This window comes from Anabrus simplex, chromosome 9 (genome assembly GCF_040414725.1).
Source record: "Anabrus simplex isolate iqAnaSimp1 chromosome 9, ASM4041472v1, whole genome shotgun sequence".
In the NCBI taxonomy this organism is placed as follows: domain Eukaryota; kingdom Metazoa; phylum Arthropoda; class Insecta; order Orthoptera; family Tettigoniidae; genus Anabrus; species Anabrus simplex.
The window spans coordinates 67404523-67419954 of record NC_090273.1 but is presented as its reverse complement, the minus strand read 5'-3'; the positions used below and the strand labels follow the sequence as shown (position 1 = coordinate 67419954).

Below are 15432 nucleotides of genomic sequence, written 5' to 3'. Positions count from 1 at the left end.
CGGTAGTGGAAATCACGTTTCTTAAATTTTACGACTTCCTGACGGGGATTCGAACCCATGTCTTTCCGGGCGAACCGAGTACGCCTTTACTGCCTCAGCCAGGCAGCCCCTACCCCAGCATTTTCCTGGTGTGAAAATGGGGAAACTACGAAAAACTATCTTCAGGGCTGCCGACAGTGGGGTTCGAACCCACTATCTCCCGGATGCAAGCTCATAGCTGCGCGCCCTTTACTGCATGGCCAACTCGCCTAGTGGGGTCTCTTTTGAATATAGAAAATGAGCTGTCTGTAAAGAATTGTTTAGTTTTCTATGTAATCTGACTTATTCATAATAACAGTGGAGTTGCCTTCAACGGCTTTTGTTATGATGAGATCATTGTCAGCGATTTTCTTCTTAAAATCTGAATAATATCTTCAACTCTATATCTAACAGAAACCCTTCCATCCCAATAATCAATGTCAATAGTAATAATATATGCCAAACTAAACTCCAAAAAAAAAAAAAAAAAAAAAAAAAAAAAAATTGAGAAGAAAATTACTTATAATGATCTTATCATAACAAAAGCTGATAAAGGCAACTACACTGTTATTATAAGTCAGATTAAGTAAAATTCTTTCAAGAATGAAACTACTGTGTCCACCTAATTCATCATCATCATCATCATCATTTCCCTTTATCCAGCTGTAGCCGGGTAGGGGCAAATATGGTTCCTCTCCACTTTCTTCGGTCTTTCCACCACTCCTCTTCCAACACTGTGTCCCAGTCCAGGTTCCTTTCTATAATGCTGCATTGGATGGAATCCTTCCATCTCAATCGTGGTCGTCCACGGCCTCTCCTTCCTTGAATTTGCATTTCCATCACCTTTTTTGGCATTCTTTCGTCGCTCATTCGCTTTATGTGCCCAAACCATCTTAGTCGGCTCTTCTCTATTCTATCATTCATTTTTTCCACTCCAATTTCTTCCCGGATTTTCTCATTCCTTATTTTGTCTCTTCTACTCTTCTGTATCATACTCCTCAAGAATTTCATTTCGGCTGCCTGTATTCGACTCTCATCCTTCTTTGTCATTGTCCAAGTTTCTGCTCCATAAGTTGTTATGGGTACGTAATACATCTTGTACATAGTATCCTTTGCTTCCATTGGCACATCTTTGTCCCATAACATATTTCTTACACTATGATAGAAACAACTTCCAGCTTGAATCCTTTTACTAATCTCAGCATCCAGTCGAGCATTCTCCATTAATTCACTCCCCAGGTATTTAAACGTTTCCACTACTTCCAGGGACTTGTCTGCAAGTCTAATCTGACCTTTCCCTTCTTTCTCCCCTCTAGTCATAACAAGAGTTTTACTCTTTTCTACACTTATTTTCAATCCACATTCTTCAATCTTCCCATTCACCACATTCAACTGTTCTTGAACCTTCCTGTCGTCTTCTCCCCAAATCACAATATCATCTGCAAATAACATCATGTTCATTTCTCTTCCTCCATATGCTGCTTTTGCCATTCTCATGATGTCATCCATTACTATTGTAAACAGGATTGGTGATAGAACACTTCCGTCTCAGCCCACTAGTTATTTTGAACCAACTTGTCCTGCCAACTTGTGTTTGCACGCAACTACAACATTCCTTATACAATGCCATGATCATTTTTATCTACGGCGGAGAAGGTGGACTTCGGTACGGCAGGGATGGCGGGAGGGGCATACCTGTAGCGTTTGTACTCCAGAGGAGCGGCTACGAAAGGCGTCTGTCTCCATGTTAGGGGCGGCCTAATTTTGAACCTGGCAGTAGGTGTAAAATGCCTTTGGGTGTGGCGAGCCCATCGTAACAATAGCCTATATGGACAAAGCAAATATGGTGCCACCTAATTCAATACAATTATATTTTGTAGTGATTAAATCCTACATGAATTATAAACACGACTTAGGAACATGTTTCGCCCTAATTTTGGGCATCTTCAGCCTAATACTAATCTTAAGATCAAGTCTTAAATCTTAAATCAGATTACGTAGGAAAGACTAAACAATTCTTCACAGACAGCTCATTTTCTATAATCAATGGAGACCCTACACTAAAAATTCAGCATCAGCTTAAACAAACACTAAAAAATGCATCATCTCTATTAACAAAGAAAGAGAGAAAGAAATTAATTAATATGAATCCAGGCCTGCCAACTGCCAAAGCACTTCCCAAAATATATAAAACTGAAGTTCCTATCCCACCTATCATTAATTACAGACCCAGACCTTTATATAAAATTTCGCAGTTCATCCAACATTTCCTCAAAATAAATTACCATTTTTTATCTGGGAATTCCATTAAGAACACTAATGAATTGGTTGAAAAACTAAATCATGTTACTATTCAACCCAACAATTCTCCCCATACCTTCAAAATTGTTAACATGTATCCAAGCATCCCAATTTCAAAAATTTGTCCCATTATTTACAAAAATTTAAATAAATACAGTGGTCTGAGCCCACTACAAATTCAAGATTTCATCTCTATTCTGAAAATGGTTTTTAATAACAATTATTTCACATTTGACAATACTATATACCAGCAAAATGGGTTAGCTATGGGATCGCTGATATCAGGTATCTTATCTGAAATCTATCTGGATCATTTAGAACACACCAAAATTAATAATAACAACATCTTTAAGGCCCGGTTTCATCAACACATGTTAAATATATACTAACAAGTAGTTAGTTAATACGGAGTTAGAAATTTAACATCTTGTTAGGTTTCTTGCGTTTCATCAAACTTTTTTTGTGAAATGTTAACTAATCGACTGTTAACTCTCCCAATATTGCGAACTGGTGCGAATCAAGGAGGCAGTGGTACGAAAATGCTGTTTTACAACGCGCTCCGATGCGCTTTTGTTTGAGCACAGCTGTAAAATATGGCGCGTGAAGTGAAACGGAATCGTAGTTCTAATCTTTCCTCCTTCGAAAAAGAGTTGTTAATTGAATTAGTAAATATATATAAGTTATTGAGTGCAAGCGCACAGATGGCTTGACGATAAAATAAAAGGACGAGGCGCGGGAAAAGTCCGCGAGGGTTTCAATGGCGTAAACAGATACCTTTTTTAGTGGGTATCCGCTGTCACCTAACAAAATCACTTCGTTAATTGTCCTACTTCAAACTGTGCTCCGATATGAGAGTTATTAAATATTGTATTGTCGTGTGCAGAACCTAGCAAGTATATCCCTGATTTGGAGGTTAGGCTCACTAATCACCTGAACATTAACATTAACTGAGATATATCCCTTTCGATTACGATATATTTCGGCCGAATTGCCTCCAGGTGATTGGATTCTTACATGTGTGCAATATATTGCACGTAGAACAAACACCAGGAAAACGGCTTATTTCATAGAAGTGGCGGATAATTTGCTGACGCTCTTCTACTGAAGGGAATGTTATATACCTTCTTCTCATGGATGCTATTGCTGCAGACACTCGACAAACAACTCTATTAACAGTGGCTTTAGAAATTCCAGCATTGTCCCGGCCATTATGCGAAAATAGCCAGTAGCAAAAACTCGTAATATTATCAGTACCTGTAACATTGGAGAAAGAGGTAAGTTTCTCTTCGTAGGATATTCTAACCTCACTTGAATTTCGTCAACAACCTTAGCAAGGACTGGTTTCGATAACCTGTATCTATGAAGAAATTTCGGATCCGTCAAATTTTCAAAGTCATTACGTCGCTGAACTCTTCTTCGATCAGGATTGTTTTGTATAAAAGATCTAAATAGAGCAATTCCGCCTCGAAAGCGAAATTCACAGCAGCCATTTTGGAACAGGTTGCTAAATGCTAATGTTAGCCATTTAACATTGGAAATGGCTGATGTTAACTTTAATACGCAGTTTAACATTTGTTAATGTTAACATTTGTTGATGAAACGCAAATTTTCTTAAATCGTATGTTAAAATGATTTAACACCTTGTTAAGTACTAACATGTGTTGATGAAACCGGGCCTAATAATATTCTTTTTTGGACAAGATATGTGGATGACACATTTGTGATCATGAATGAAAGTGCAACTGACGCCATCACTACTCTATCCAACCTTAATCACATTGACCCCCATATCAAGTTTACACTAGAATCAGAGAACGATAAAAAACTCAATTATTTAATTATTTAGACCTAACGATCATCAGACAACCTGGTTCATGGAGCTATAAGATTTTTAGAAACCCAACACAAACCGCTAACACAATCCATCAAGATTCCATACACCCACACGCCCATAAATGTGCAGCATACCATAGTATGGTACACTGTGCTTTAAGCATTCCGCTGTCTAAAAAAGAACTTAAAAAGTAATTAGACACCATTTGCAGTGTAACTAAATTTAATGGCTACACCAGCTCTTTTATAGAGAAAATCATTAATAAACATAAACACCAACCTTCAACCACCTTAACAAAAGAAAAAACTCGCAACAATTTTTTTATCTACTTTTACGTTGAATAATAAACAAGTCTACCAAATCACAAACATATTTAAAAAACAAGATGTCAAAATAGCCTTCAAAACTTGTAACAGAAACAATACCAATTCTGTCAATCATAGCAATAAGTTCACCAAGTTTATAGACTCAAATGTAATAATTGTAACGCATCTTATGTTGGTCAAACAGGTAGGAGCTTCCATACAAGATGCTTAGAGCATGTTAGCGCTCTGAAATAGAACAGATTTTCGGCCACGGGCCAGCACAGGGGTGATACTAACCATAAGTTCACTAATATCAAACATGACATGAAAATTCTCAAAGCTATACAAAAGGCCCCCTGCTCAATATTACGGAAAATTATTTTATCCACCTGGAACAGTTTTTCAATCCTAACTTCAATCTAAATGAAATTTCAGAAAAATCTTTTAATTCCTATCTTTAGTAAGCATGTCTCAGACAAAAATAATTCTTTCTTTTATAATCTCTTTAAATTCCCCTATCAACAGCAGCCTTTCTTTCCACATCCTTCAGCCCCACCTTAGACACCCCTTCTCCCCTCCCTTCTACTTATACTTGCTTCTTTGTTTACACTGCCTGCTTCCTACAGCACATCTGTTCTTGTTCCCTGCCCACACTTTTGTTACATGGCCTGCCTGCTTCTTCCAGATTGTTCTACATCAGACATTAGAGGTCAGTCTCATAAATTAATAATTTTTTTCCTTTTTAATTTATTTTCTGTATGTTTATTCATTCATAATTCTGGCTATCATTTCCAGATTCACTTCTTTGCCTGACGTCCTAAGTGAACTCCAAGACATCATATCATAAGAAGAAGATCATGACCATAAGTTTTGTTATTATATGTAATTTAATGTTATAATTATTCCTGCAACATTGTCTTTGTCTGTTATATATATGTTTTAGTTATCTCATAATCTGTTAAATGTATTTGGCTGAAGATGGCCACTAAGTGGCTGAAACTAGTCCCAAGACTTATGTAATATCATTTACAGTAGAACCTTGATTATACGTTCCCGGAAACTACGTTTTCCCGTAATGTTCATTCGAATTACGTGGTCCGGCGAACATCCTAATTAAAACACGTTGTAAAAATCCTGTATTATCCATTCCTCGAAGAAAAGATTTCCCGGATCAACCGTCCAGAAATTTCAATCCCATCAACACTAAATACAAGATGGCGACTACTGTGTGCGAGTCTGTGATATCCGTAGTGGATAATGGTGTAAGATGCAGTGAAAAATGTGGCAAATGCAGAAGAGTAATTAAAATGGGATTCTGTGTCGTAAGCGTGATGAATGGTAACATTTTCGTTGTGCAAATATTGTAAATAGGGCTGATATTGAAGAAAGTGTGTGGCTGTGTCTCGAGTGTAAACAAACTGATAGTGAGGCAGAACAACAAGAAAGAGAGACTTACGAAACTATAATTAAGATTTTAGGAGTGCTACAAGAAGACTTATGCGCTCTGAAACATGAAAATGAAAGCTTAAAGGACAGAATAAAGAAACTGGAAGATAAAGAAGACATTGAAGAAAGATTGCCGTGGATGGAAGTGACGCGTACCGGTAGCCATTTTAGGCCTAATGTTACACATACGGGAGAAACGACGTACAACTTAAAACCGGGAAAAACTCTTTGCAGTGCCAAAATAGATTTCAGTTATTGCAGCAAGTTCCAGAAGAAGACACACCAAGTTTTCCAAATAATTTTAAATCCAGTGGAGGTAACCTACAGAAGAAGAAAACCAACCGAAAGTCAAGATTGCCAAAAATTCATCTCTACGCAGACAGTCAAGGGTGGGGTATGGCAGAAGGCATCAAGGGTGAGCTGCAGAATCCAGAAACAGAGGTTTTAGGACTAATAAAACCAGGTGCCAAAACTGAAGACATCCTTTCAAGTTGTGATCCTGTGTTAGAGAAGGACAATTATGTGGTGATTGTGAGTGGTACAAATGACATTGCTGCAAATGAAGGTGAGGAACTAATTACAACCCTCAGAGGTAAGATTTCCAAACTACCTGACTCAAAAGTAATTGTAGTTAATGTGGCACCCAGGTATGACCTTTTAGAGGACTCGTGTGTGAACAAAGCTGTACATGATGTAAACATAAAAATCAAGAGATTATGTAAGAATTTTAGAAATGTCTATGTAGTAGATACTTTAGGTCTTGGCAGGCAAATGTTCACTAGGCATGGGTTACATCTGAATGGTAATGGAAAAGCAACTCTCTGTAGACAAATTGCTACAATTACCAACAGATTTGCAAACTAATCAAGATCTATGTACAAGGATCTGGGTTCCAGGGAAGTTCTCGACTCATGAGTCAAACGTTACCCAATTGCAACAGTCAAGTTTTAAAGAGGAAGGGGGTCTGAGATTGCTCTTGGTAAACTGTCAGAGTGTAGTAAATAAACAATTAAAATTCGGTACATTGATGGAATCTTATGAGACTGATGTGGTGATAGGAGTGGAATCGTGGTTGAAAGAAGGGGTGGGTAATAGAGAAGTATTTCCAGAAGGGTATACAGTCTATCGTAGAGACCGAGGAGATAAAAATGGAGGGGGGGGGGTGTTTATTATGGTGAAGGAAACTTATTGTTCACATGAATGGTTTACTGATGAAAGGGATGAAATATTAAGGATAAAATTAGTTTGTGATAATATGAAGGAGGTGGGAATTATAGGAACATATAGGCCTGGAAGAGAGGAAAGAGACATGGGAATATTTGAGAAAATAATAGATTATACTCACAAGAACAATAATGATATGGTAATAATTGGGGGAGATCTAAACTTGCCTGAAGTTGAATGGAATGGAGCTGCAAGTGAAGCCCATGAACAGAGACTGGCACATAAGTTAATTTGGGAGGGAGGATTTGCACAAGTATTACAAGAACCGACTCGTCTCAGTAACTTGCTAGATGTATTCTTGGTTAAACCATGGGAAATTGTTGATAAAACTGAGGTAATTAAAGGAATAGGTGACCATAAGGCTGTAATAATGGATGTAGGACTCGTACCAAAAATGCTTAATAAGAGGGTCACACAAGACAAGAAATTATACAGAAAAACTGAAGTTGATGAATTTAGGACTTACCTTAAATCACAATTCAGTTGTTGGATAAGTGAAGGGAATAATGTGGATACACTTTGGGCTAAATTTAAAGGAATCATTTGGGAAGGAGAGAAGAGATTTGTACCTGTTAAGAAGGGTAAAATGACCTCCGACCCTGTTTATTATGCAAGGGGAATAAGAAAATTAAAAGGAAAATGTAGAATAGTAAACAGGAAAATCAAAGATGGTAGGGAGAATAAAGAAACTACAAAACAGCTAATGAGGGAACTGAATAGAGTGAAAAAGGAAGCAAAAGAGTTTATATGAATGGCATACTTCAAGAGGGTACTGATCACAAAAAGAAATGGAAAAAGCTGTATTCATATATTAGGAATCAAAAAGGAAAAGGAATCTAAATTCCTACAATGGTGGGAGAAGGGGGTGAACACTATTTAACAGATACTGAGAAAGCAAATCTGTTTAGTAGGGAATTCAGAGATTCAGTAGAAGATTGTCAGGAGTTGGAAACCGTAACAGAAGATAGAGAGGGAGGATACGTAGGGAAACAAGAAGCTTCTCATTTACAAATGAAGATATTTTCAGAGAAATCCAACTGCTTCAGCAAGGAAAAGCAGCAGGAAGTGATCAAATTACCGGGGAGGTATTAAAGACAATGGGGTGGTACATAGTGCCTTATTTAAAATTTCTCTTTGATTATTTCATAAATAATAGTGTAATACCAAAGGAATGGAAGGAATCTATACCAATTTATAAAGGAAAGGGTGATAAACAGAAACCAGAGAACTACAGACCAATCAGCCTTACCAGGATAGTTTGTAAAATACTGGAGAGTTTAATAGCAAAGTACATCGGAGGGATATGTGATAATAAAAATTGGTTCATGAGGAGCCAGTATGGATTTAGAAAGAAATTTTCTTGTGAGGCACAACCGGTGGGATTTCAGTAGGACATATCAGATCAGTTGGATTCAGGAGGCAAGTTAGATTGCATAACCATAGATCTTTCCAAAGCCTTTGATAGAGTGGAACATGGAATATTATTAAAGAAATTGGAGGGTATAGGATTGGACGTAAGGGTTATACGTTGGATAAGAACATTTCTAAATTCAAGGGTTCAGAAAGTCAAAGTAGGAAATAATATATCACAGGAAGAGAAAGTTTGGAAGGGAATTGCATAGGGTAGTATAATCGGTCCGTTACTTTTCTTAATATACACAAATGATTTAGGGAACAATATAACATTGAAAATAAGATTGAATGCAGATGACATAATTGTTTATGGGGAAATAAATAACATTGAGGATTGTTCACAATTACAAAGGGACCTTGAGAGTATCCAAGAATGGGTTGAAGAAAATAATATGAAGGTTAATGGAGGCAAATCAACTGTTACAACATTTACAAACAGGAGCTTTAAAACTGAATTTGAATATACTTTGGATGAGGTAGTTATCCCAAAAGATGGCAAGTGCAAATACTTAGGTGTGAGATTTGAAAGTAATTTGCACTGGAAGGGTCATGTTGATGACATTGTTGGGAAAGCATACAGATCGTTACATGTCATAATGAGGCTACTTAAAGGATGCAACAAAGAATTAAAAGAAAAAAGTTACTTAAGTATGGTTCGTCCATTATTGGAATATGCAAACAGTGTTTGGGATCCTCACCAAGAATACCTAATAAAAGAACTAGATGGTGTGCAGAGGAAAGCAACAAGATTTGTAACAGGGGATTTCAGGAGAAAGAGTAGTGTATCAGAAATGTTAAAGGAACTTGGGTGGGAAACTTTAAGTAAGTGAAGGGAGAAAACTAGACTTATAGGATTATATAGAGCCTATACAGGAGAAAAAGCATGGAGAGAAATCCGTGAGAGGCTTCAGTTGGAAAATAATTATATTGGCAGAACTGACCACAAGTACAAAGTTAGAAGGAATTTTAGCAGAAGCGATTGGGGTAAATTTTCATTCATTGGGAAGGGCGTGAAGGAGTGGAACAGCTTACCAGGGGTAGTGTTTGATCCTTTTCCAAAATCTGTACAGATATTCAAGAAGAGAATAAACAGCAACAGAGAAAATAAATGAAATGTTAGAGGGCATTCGACCAGTGCAGGATATTGTAAATAAAAAAATGTGTGTGATTAAATTAATTCCATCCCCTGGTCTATGGAGTTTGGACAGCCCAAGTGGGGGACTGCTTGTAGTGGTGAAGTACAGTGGGGACTTTGAGGGCCCTGGGACCGCTACAGTAGCTGTAAAGGCCCTTCAGGAACTCTGAAAAGTGATGGCAAAAGGGGCTCTGGTTAAGACGCAGCAGGTTGTTATACTACTTAGGTACCAAAATGGGTAAAATATAAATATGTAAATAAATACAATGTTAATTTTAATCTTATACCAGTTGTATAGTATTATTAGAAGTAATTTCACATACTGTATATGAGTTGACTATGTTTGTAAGTACAGGAGATATTACAAGTAGAATTTTGTAAACAATATAAATTTATTAAGGATGATGTGTGTGTTTAATAGAAAAAATTATTAGCGTAAATTGTATAAGATTGTATTCTAGGAAAATTTTCTTTGTCTCATGTTAATTTAAAATTTAGTGCTTGACAATAATGTATTTTAGTGTACCATTTGCCATCGAGGTAGACACCTCATTTGCAAATAAAGAGATTTTGATTTGATTTTATTTGATTTGAAATCCTCGATCACACGTTTTTCAAGAAACTGTATCTCACGAAAGGACGGCTAAGGCGTACTACGGATCTTGATGTTAACGTCTCGTCATTGCGCTACCTACCGGTAATTTGAGGAAGTACTGAACTGGAAAAGCGATCAGCGGCGAACTTGCATAAGGAACCATCTTAGCATCGCATTCCAGTGGTATTGTTTAGAGAATCTGTGGAAATCATAAAGCAGAGAGTGTCCACAACAACTGGAAGGAGACAGAGTGCATTTCTTCGACAGCTCTACTTGAACACGAAGCGAATTTCGTCAAATGTTCGTACTTGTAGAACGTCTAAATTATGTCCAGGGTTAGATGTTTATTTTTTTTACTTTATTCGAGTGTATCGCCGGACAGGTTTTTGGCATTTCCCTCAGGGCACTATATAGTCACTGGGCTTTCAGGCAGGAATCGAAACTGCTCCTTCTTAAGTAACACAAATTTAAAGCAGTATTTTAATATTATTGTACACGATTATGTTATCGAGACCAGAACGGATGTTGCACCTTACATACATAAAGACATGGGAGGTTTTGAGATTGCCAATTACTGTTTTCGTCCTCTAAGACTGGAAATATCATGTTTTTGTGTTAAAATGTTGTGAAAACTACAGTCGTTTTATTTGTGCACATTACATTTAAAGCTTTGTACCATTTCGCACTCGTACCAACTTGTACAGCGTGCACGCTTTCCAGCTGAGCTCAAGGTCGCGAATAATCATAATTTCGGAAGTATTAATGACATTTCTTTTCTTTCCAATTTGATTATGGTTAGTGATGGGCAGAATTGAATTTAATGCATTTGAGAACTTGAAGATCGATACTTACATTCAAAACCATATTCTCAAGTTCAACGTAATCTTGAAAAGCCGATGTAGGCCTAATTTAACCGGTACAAGATTTCTATAAACTGACTATGAACAATAAACCGGTGACCAAATTACAATGGAAGTTAAAAAAAAAAAAGAGGATTTCGCCATCAAGTTGGGTGCTTTTGTATGTAATGTGCTTTATTTTATTAGATCAGAGATAGAGAATTAAAAACTACTTGTGGTCGATTGTTGTTTGGCTTGCTGTTACGAGTACCGTATTAGATTTTTCAAAGAGTCTGGCTCTGGCTGATCAAAGTTGCTGAACTGAAAGAAGTTTTCAGAGGAAACTGACCAAGTTTTTCCGGTAAAACTTAATGTAAAGTGTCGAGATTTTTAAGTCGCGTACCGGTAATTAATGATTGAAGCTGGCCCCGCGGTCTAACTTGCCTGCCTCTCACCCGGAAAGTCCGGGTTTGGTTACCGGCCAGGTCAGGCATTTTTACCTCGATATGAGGGCTGGTTCCAGGTTCACTCATTCTACGATTACCTTTAATTGAGGAGCTATGGCCCCAGTCTAGAGAGCCCAGAATAACGGCCAAGAGGATTCGTCACCACTGACCATGCGTCAACTCGTAATCTGCAGGCCTTCGGACTGAGAGCAGTCGCTTGGTGAGTGGAAGGCCCATTGGGGCTGTAGTTTGGCTTGGTTTAGGGGTGTTTGTAAGATTTTAAGTATACATACTTCTTTTATGTGATGTTTAGCCAAATTGTTGATGGTTCACTCATTCCTGGATTTTCCGCTTTCCTGTGTTGTTAGTTTTTTTTTCCACGGTCCCTCCAAAAACGGAGAATCAAGGTTCCACTGTACTTGATATATTGTATTGAAAAGGTGGAACTTCTTATCAATTTATTCTTATAACTGCACTTCAATACGGAACAAAAATGAAATTTATAGCTTATAATAAGTTCTAACTACCATCAAACTGATGTCCTGAGCCAAGTTTATCATTACAAGATATCAGCTCTACACAATACAACGATAGATAATATTTGGGTGCATCAAGATCGGGCTTTCAGTGACACCTTTGCTTCAACCCATCACTTTCTGGCATGATTTGAAAGTAACCAGTGGACTTCTGTGCATTTGGACTCCACAAAAGGACACTGGGAAGCAGATAACCTCGTACCACAGATGGGCTTTGGAAAATCTGTCAAGTAGAGTAGCATAATCTCGACAAGACTGTACTTTACTCGAGTCTCTTATAGTGGAAGTTGCAGTGTACAGCGATAGCTGGGATGCATGGTGGACCAACAGAGCATCACTGATGGTGGCAAAAGGATTTTCAAGCATTATACAGCCCTGAAATCGTCGCCAAAGATCACTAACAACCCTCTATATTTGCCATGCCCTTCTATTTGGCATCTACCTGTCGCACATGACATGCTCTTTCTTCTCACTGAGCCTCTCTTTCACATGCGATTCCTTCTTGTTTTGTCCAGCATATTTTGAGGGGAACTTCAAATCACTTGCTTGTGATTTGCTTTCCTGGATTTTAGTGATCGCACATATCTCAGTTCCATATATCATGAAGGTGTGATTTAGTTTTTATAAAAGGTATGTTTACATTTCAAAGGCACATCACATCTTATATCAGACCTCATTCAATCTGAAAGAGCTCCAACAAACTATACTCAACAGCAGATTATACCTACAATAATAACAGATTATTCTCATGAATCTGGGGCATTTTTTAGCGTTTCCTTTAGTATACATTCCTACAATTAATTACAATGATTTGGATTTATCTGCAGGAGAGGAGAGAGAGAGAGAGAGAGACAAAAAATTGGTTTTAGCAGGAATTATACAAGATTTTTGAATTAGCTGAACTAAAATGAGATCACTTTTAAAAGATTATGAAGAAACATCTATGCTGAAAAAAAGGATCCATCTTTTTCTTTTCTGAGGTTAGATAATAGTATTTTCAAATATACTACCAACTTGTCAAAAGAAAACGATGACATAAGTGATAGTGATACTGTAATACCAGATCCATATGCTTGTAAGGCAAAAAGAAGTGTAGCTTTGGACCTATAAATACTTAAGAATTTCTTTATTAGAAATTAGCAATAAGTTAAAAACTAATTTTATCTATGTTGTCCATTAGAACAAAACCCCAAAAATGTTCTGAACACTTCAGGATTATATCCTTCCAATACAGGCACACCTTGATCATAACAACACTTGTCAAATAATGACATTGCAGGCAACATCCAAAACAAATTTCTTGTTCCTTCAACTCCATTTAAATTCAAAGTGTTGAGCTGGAACAGCGAGAAGTAGAACAATTTCCCATCAGTCTGTATACACTGGATTGTAACTGGGGATGGAAGGTCTTCATCAGCAATCTGTAGAGGAATAATGCACAAATCTATTATTACCAATGATAAATTTGAAAGCTTATACATAAATTACAGTGACCAAACAAATGTATAGTCAAATAAAAACCTTAATTATTTTTTGTCAAATTATTTAACTGAGTGAAATTGGTACACAACTGTACCATTACATTCAGTGCAAGTCCTCCAGCACCTACAAAGTGCATGGATTCCTCTAGAAAAAATATCTTGATGCTTGTTGTTTAAAGGCACCTAACATCTAGGTCATTGGCCCAGAAAAAATTATCCTTTGGTTTTCTGTGCAGCCATTTGTGCACCACCTCCATCCTTCATCTTTTTCTTTTTCCCCCTTCCAAACTGAACATTTTCGCTCCCAATGCCTCCTTGAAAATGGTAATCACTAGGAACGAGGTCTGGTAAATACGGTAGATATGACATTCAAAATACAGGTCTTGGATGGTCGCGAATGTTGCACGGATAGTATCGGGTTGAGCACTGTCAAGTTAATGTTGTGAAAAAACATGCATCACCATAATGAAATATCATTTGTCTATGCATTTCTATTTCACACCTTCACTAGCTCACTTGCTGCCCATAACTGTTAAGTCTTCGTGGTTTGACATCATGATTAGCTGGTTCAAGTCCCATTGGTGAAAAAAAATTTCATCAACATCATCATCATCATCATCATCATCATCATCATCATCATCAAAATGTTGACTGGTTGGGTAGGAGAAGGTGGTGGTATTCAATTTCTAATCACTGAACTATGTGCCAAGAGCCTGGGTTCAATTATAAACTTTTCTACAGCATTCATATAGAGTGAGGGCATATGACTTTGTTGATGATGGTGATTCTTCATTCGGATGGGGACATTAAGCCTTGAGCAATCCCTTGGTGTTATTCGACACAAGAAGGCTATGCACCCACACTGGGTTTTACCCTCTTACTACCTCATTATTATCCATAATCATCATCATCATCATCATCATCATCATCACGACCATCACCACCACCACCACCACTCACCCAGATGCACTGGTCACCCAACGGCATCAGCTAGAAAGACCTGCACCAGTGCTCTTCTGAGGCCACATTTCATCACATCTTCACTACTCAAAAACCAAATAGACCACTGTTCTTCTTTCGCACATGTCTGAAGTGGGGTGGCCACTGTTCCACTAGCACTTTGATGGCATGGTACTGCCACCTACAGGATATTTGAAAAAAAAATTTGTAACAGTACCGCCAACAGACAGAACCGTGGTATGACATTTCAAATTTTTATTGCACTTACCATAACCCTTTCCAACGAAATTATTTGACCCACTATCCTATCATCCCTGGAGTAATACTGTTTTTACTGGCATAATTCTCACAATTTTATCTTTGACTTCAGCAATTATAATGTAACCTACCTCATTACCATATTCGACAAGTTTGCACTTCCCCGGCATAAGCATTATAAAAGATATCAAGTGTTCCATTAGTAACACACCAGGACCTTTCAAACGCAGTTTAACCATGAAGAAGATATAGAACTCCAACACAAAAGTGTAACGAACCTTATAAGGGATCTATGGACATGACAATCAAATTTTATTGATTTTAACTTGTTATCAATGTTGTTTACTACGTTTTTTTTTTTTTTTTTTTTTTGTGGCTTTACGTCGCACCGACACAGATAGGTCTTATGGCGATGATGGGATAGGAAAGGCCTAGGAGTTGGAAGGAAGCGGCCGTGGCCTTAATTAAGGTACAGCTCCAGCATTTGCCTGGTTCTTCAGGGCTGCCGACAGTGGTATTCGAACCCACTATCTCCCGGATGCAAGCTCACAGTCCACAGTCGCGGGCCTCTAACAGCACGGCCAACTCGCCTGGTACTACGTTTTCTTTTTTCTTCCTCTTCTTCGTTTTTTTTTTGCTTT

At 37.6% G+C, this 15432-nt stretch overlaps 1 protein-coding gene across 2 annotated transcripts in view; it reads right to left on the bottom strand.

Annotated features, from left to right (window-relative positions):
• Positions 1 to 13203: 13203 nt before the first annotated feature.
• mRpL37 (mitochondrial ribosomal protein L37) overlaps positions 13204 to 15432 on the bottom strand; it is a 73863-nt gene continuing 71634 nt past the window's right edge. The window contains exons 7-8 of one of the 2 annotated variants that reach the window (XM_067153964.2): positions 14534 to 14714; positions 13381 to 13513 (exon numbers count right to left, since the gene is read on the bottom strand). In XM_067153964.2, the coding sequence (XP_067010065.2) occupies positions 14547 to 14714 (168 nt within the window). In that variant the 3' untranslated portion in view covers positions 13381 to 13513; positions 14534 to 14546. Of the gene's footprint in view, positions 13514 to 14533; positions 14715 to 15432 lie in introns of both variants that reach the window. The other variant, XM_067153963.2, reaches the window with a different exon arrangement.